The 5,570-nt window shown below is 47.2% G+C and overlaps 1 protein-coding gene and 1 pseudogene across 1 annotated transcript in view; one reads left to right on the plus strand and one right to left on the minus strand.

The window, feature by feature from the left end:
• Positions 1-5,570, plus strand: part of LOC105295710 (dedicator of cytokinesis protein 1-like) — a 156,816-nt gene that overhangs the window by 64,555 nt on the left and 86,691 nt on the right. The window contains exon 2 of the mRNA XM_023533773.1: positions 3,427-3,505. Coding sequence (XP_023389541.1) covers positions 3,427-3,505 — 79 coding nt within the window. The remainder of the gene's footprint in view (positions 1-3,426; positions 3,506-5,570) is intronic.
• On the minus strand, positions 4,456-4,574 carry LOC111743342 (annotated as a pseudogene).

The following is a 5,570-nucleotide window of genomic DNA, read 5'->3' on the forward strand; positions in this document are numbered from 1 at the left end:
TCGCCTCTCCTTCCCAGCATTCCCGAAGTATGCGAGACTCATCTTAAGGCAAATTTCCAGCTACTATTCCGTGACTCGGTGTTCTGCAGGCATAGAATCTGCCACTTTTAATTTATTTCTTTTTTTTTCCACCCACTTTGGGCAAAACATTTTATTAAAAGATGCATTTTTTGCCTCAAAGCGACTCTTGTTTTAATGCAGAGGTATTTAAATGCCCTCATATTGAGCTGTACAATCTAATTATGCAACTTAAAGTAAGTTTAGGGAAGGAATAAAAAAAAAAGAACCCAGCTCTGCCACTTGAGAAACAGGGCTTTGTACTCCCCTGGAAGTTCCATGCCTTTCTCAGTACGTTTCCCTCTGTAGTAATGAGCCACCTCATCGTCCAGCTTTATGGGCAGAAAACGCTGGGTAACAGAGGTGCTGGGGATCCCTGAGGCTCTGTCATAATAGTCATTTTAGTGACTGTAATTGCACTGGAAAATTCTAATAGTTAAATTGGTTCCCGATTACGTTCCACTCGCTAAGTTCCCCTCCGCTCAATGAACAGATAATGATTAAGACCTGCCACGTTTATCGCTCTGCTTTACAGGGGGCGGCTTTCAGGGACAGCCCCCCTCGCAGCTCCCACGTCCCCTTTAGTGCAGAACAGAGCGGGGACGCAGGCCGGGAGGCAGGGCTGGCGGGACCTCGCCTGTAAAACGCTGCAGGGTGAAGCCTTCCACCCTACGCCCAGCCTGTGTCCTAAGTCATAGGACATGTCTTCCCTTTTAACCCAATGCCATAGTCTGGATCCCCACATTTCAGAATAGTAAGGCATCCTGCTGTCCACTCGCTTGGCACAGCTTGTGATCATTTTCATATTCCTCTGTGAATAAAAGCAGATTGTTGTACAAAAGTTTCTAATGTGATTTTCCTATGTATTTTCCCTAATTTGACATGGATTAGAATTAACTCATGAATAACAGCAGGTAATAGATATTCTGACCTGAAGATTAGTCTCTCTTTAAATTTCTTTTTACCTAGTTAGATAATTGATTTATCTTCTAGCCAACGCGGAGCATTGCGAAGTTTTTAATCCCATGAAGTGGGAACCGTCGGATATAATTTGTGTCCGGGATGCGTCTGAGGAGATGTGGCTCTGGCTCATCAGGCTTGTGCTTCATCTCAGCTTTGTTTACTGCAGCGATGACGGTTTTTATTTATGTTCCCTCTAGTGTTCCTCGTACAACTCCCATTCTGTGTCATTTGGGCTTTGTCCTGGTTTTTTGAAAAACGTAGAGCCAATCTAAATTATAGACTCTCAGACACTGCTCTTGCCCAGTTGTCAGTTCATTAAAAAGTTTTTGTTCAGACTTCCTATTACTTCAGCGGCATACTTTTTAAGGCATTTTGAGAAATGTCTTGATTGAACCAGCTGACATTGTTCCAGCTCTTAATTAGAAGTAGCATGTTGCAATAGTCTGGGTGCTCTCTTGAGGCAAAATAATTACCCCGTAATAATAACGCAGGTCCCAGCAAACGTCATTATTTGCACAGAGGGCTGGAGAGAGCATGTAAGGACCCTAGGGAACTCTCGAGAACCCCAAGTGCTAAAACTGAAGGAAAAATTAAGGGGAAAAATTCATCGGTGCCCACTCTCTTTGTGCTGCCTGAGGGCCCACCCCTAGAAGGACGGCACGTTGTCCTATACCGCCAGCCTTGGGGACGTCCTCCAGTTGCTGGGTTTGGTGCAGTGCTATCTGAACGCGAGGGTCAAACAGGTAGGGCGGGCCACCTCCTCTGTGGCCACGCGTCCTCTGCGGGAGGCCGAGGGTGACACGGAGACCCCCGCCCATGGCTAGGGGGCCGAGGGGGCTTGCCAGGTGTTCTGTACATACGAAGCACGTCCTGAATTTAGTGATTTTGTCCTGGTCCTGTGTTCACTTGTCAGGATGCCTTAAATGTCCTGTATTCAGCTTTTTTCCAATAAATTATAAAATTCATTTAATCTTTGCAAAACCTGGCCTCTCCGCCCAGTCTGCCCTTGGTGCGTGAACACGACCAGGATCCCCACGTTCTCAGATTAGTGTCACCTAAAATACGAATCCCCCCTTCTGGCTCTATTTAATGTCCCCAGAGAAGAAGTCACATAACTCCGACTTCAGTTTTCTTCGGTGACTAAAACAGCAAACCCTGTCCCAGGCCATTCGTCTCATCTGTTTCGGTCCTGGGTCCCCCTGCTAGGTTTCCTATAGGGACAGTGTCTGCAAAGCCCCTTCCTTAGAGCTGTCCGCATTGGGAGAGTGAGAGGCCGCGGTGACAGTGGCCGTGGAGCAGCAGGTCGCGGTGGGAGGTGGAGATGGGGACCTCTGTAAAGCCCCAGACGGAGACCCCCTTTCTCCTGCCTCCCATGCTAACTGGCCGTTGGTGGCTCCGGCATGGCCAGGGACAGGGATGGCCAGGGACAGGCAGAGACAGGGATGGCCAGGGACAGGCAGGGACGGCTGGAAACAGGAGCTCCTCCGGGCATGCGTAGCTAAGATCATGTCCTCAGAGGGCAGGGCTTCCTAGCAAGTAACCTAGATTTCTGACTCTGGCTGCTTCCTGCTGCTTTAACAGAGGAAGCGTAATTAAGTTTGTTGTCTGTGACCTAACGCCAATTCCTCTTGCATCCTCCCTTTGTGCGAAGAGAGGGGTCACCAAAAAAGAAGCATCCGGAGGGCTAAGCTTGGGTATAGTCAGTATTCGTCTACTCGACGAACAAGCGCGCGAAAGGCTTAGCACTCTGGGGCCGTTTGTGACAGTTCAAACTGCGTGTGTCATCATAGAAAAGCCAGTCGAGGGTTCACATTCACAAAGGAGGGGCTTCTTTACTCTCGGTGCTTAGGATTGTACATTATCAATGAGTCGATATTCCTGCTAACGTTCTTGTTAAATCACTTTCATACCCATTAAAGCCTTTTTATGTTATTGAAACAAACAGTGACCAAAATTAGCATTTGGAATATAGGACAAATGGCATGGAACTAAGTCACCCTTCCAAGCTGGAGTGTAACGGCGCCTTCGAATGCTTACGTATAAGGAGCCGGCTGAGCAAAGACCAATTCGATAATGTACCATTAAGACATTGTGACTTGAGAAAAGGATTTAATTTGCACCTTTTTTTAAATCAGGCTTCTTAGCGATACTTTTCATACTGTTTCTTTCCGGCGCCGTCGTTTCAGTCTGTTTCTTTTATTCTGCATGCGCTACCCTCCTTGATTAATTTGGAGAACATCCACACGTAATTGTCTGGGTTTCTCACTGGCCAAACCTCGGCCCTTTCTGCAGGCGTGGGGAGTTCAAGTTCCAGACAGTCTCGCGTCGTAGCTAATTGAAATGCCAAACCTATGGAGATGCCAGAGCCTAAGTGTGTAATTATGTAATTTTCTCCTGATCTTTCAGAGTCTTCCTGCGAGCGATTAATCAGTATGCAGATATGCTGAACAAGAAATTTCTGGATCAAGCCAACTTTGAGCTACAGGTAAGAGAAGAGGTGACGTGACTTTTATTGGGAAATCGGGTTAAAACAAATTGGTCATCCGAGCCAATCCCTTTTTCCTCTGGTCCTCGAACTTACTCGGTCTCCCCCCTGAGGTGTGGAAATGGTATTTACGATTATATACCATGGAAAGGTCTGCCTTCGGGGTGTCCCGTTTAAGCAGGGAAGGAGATGGAGCTGCTTCGCAGAGGAGTATTGAAATGGAGTCACGAGCCGCGCGCGGACTCTGAGCAGGGAGGCCCCTGCGTCTCAGTTAGTGCGGCTGCCAAGGTCGTCTCGGGCTGTCCTCAGGCGCGGGGGGCAGGGCCAGCAGAGGCGGCGAGGTGGGTTTGCATCACTAAGCTCGGCTTGCTTCTAGAACTGTTTTCCCCAATACATTCTCTCCCGGCTTCGTGCTGCCTGCAGTGGCCTTTGCCAGGCAGAAGACCCCACCGCAGCCCCTGGACTTGGGTCAGCTCGACACCAGTTTCAGCCTTACCCCTTCCGTGGCGGGCATGTGTGTCCGTGTGTGCACATGTGTGTGCGAGAGAGATGAGGGTGGATCTTGCGTGGTGTGATTGCCCGTGAGTCTGATATCGTGGCTTTCAGCCCCATTGTGGTCTGCATGTGTTTCTGCTAATAATGATTCTGTCATTATTGTTTAGTTTCAATTACCAAAGTTTGCAAATAAAAAAAAAAAGCAGCCAGATGCAGATGGCATGTTAGTTTCTGGGCAGGATCGTTCACTGAGAAGGAGCCTGAAGAATTTCTGTCCACCATTGGGAGGTCCTGCTCAAAAACATGGTGCAGACAGCAAGGGTTAAACACCCAGCACATCGCCTTGTGCACGGCACCCTGAAAACGTAGAGCTAATGAGATACTTAGGTTATCAGATTAAGTTCTAAGGTGCCTATGCCCTTACTTCTTTTATGCTTTTAGAAAAAAAAAAAACACACCTACAACACCTGGTCTTCCTAGGTGGTCTTCCATCCAAGTACTAAGCACGCCCGAACCTGCTTAGCTTCTGAGATCAGCCGGGATCGGGCACGTTCAGGGTGGCGTGGCCATAGACACTTTTCTGCTTTTTTAATTTGAAATTTCTATCTTATCGGCATTATGGAATATTATATACCAAGCACTACATATCTAGAAATGTTAATCTTTCAGAATTAAAAATTTTTTAAATTTTCTCTGCTTAATGCTTACTTATTTTCACATGTCCTAATACACTAATATAGTCTCATCATAAAACCGCATGCAGCATACAGCAGCTCATCGAGGAAGATATTAGAGACCTTTTTCGACCTCTCGTCCTGTGCGCCAGCCATTGCCTGGTCCTCCTGATGCTCCTGTGAGCACTTGCGTGGGCCTCCGCGGGCTCCCTTTTGGCTTTTAACGTGACTTGGATCAACCCCTCTGTGTTTTCAGTTCTGTCATATCCCACAGCATAAACGCACCCGCGTGCGCGTGGGCGCACCGACACCCGCGGCCGACGGCCGTTCGCAGCTCCCCGTTAGCGCTTGCCACAGCCGCACGTTTGACACGCACACCTCAGCACCCCGTCGCTGTAGCAAAGGGTCCTGGGAGCCTCACTGCCAGGCCGAATGCTAAGAAATTTTAGTTTCATGGACAGCGGTGAATTCCCCTCCTTAACTGCTTGTGCAATTTGCAGTCCCACCGACCTTTCTCAAAATAAGCCGTTTTCTGAAATCTTCTCCAACATCCATTTCTTTAAAATTGTTGATTCTCGTTTTTATTGGACTTTCTCTAATTGCTACTTAGGCTGAGACCATTGACTGACTGTGACGGTTTCTGCTATTAACTTTCCGATCATTTCCTATGCTGCTTTTTCTGTTGAGCTATTTGTTGTCCTTTTTTGTAAGTTGAAATTCTTGATGTAGCCTAGTCATCATGGCTTTAGTTTTATCCTGTAGAAATAATATAATTTTTCTGCAGTCAAATCTGTCATTTTTTTGTGGCTCTTGCGTTTTACGTTTTGCTTGGCAAATCCTTCTTTGCCTTGATGTTACAAAGTTAACTGTTTTCTTTTTTAATGTAGCCAGTATCG

This window comes from Pteropus vampyrus, unplaced genomic scaffold (genome assembly GCF_000151845.1).
Source record: "Pteropus vampyrus isolate Shadow unplaced genomic scaffold, Pvam_2.0 Scaffold111, whole genome shotgun sequence".
NCBI lineage: Eukaryota > Metazoa > Chordata > Mammalia > Chiroptera > Pteropodidae > Pteropus > Pteropus vampyrus.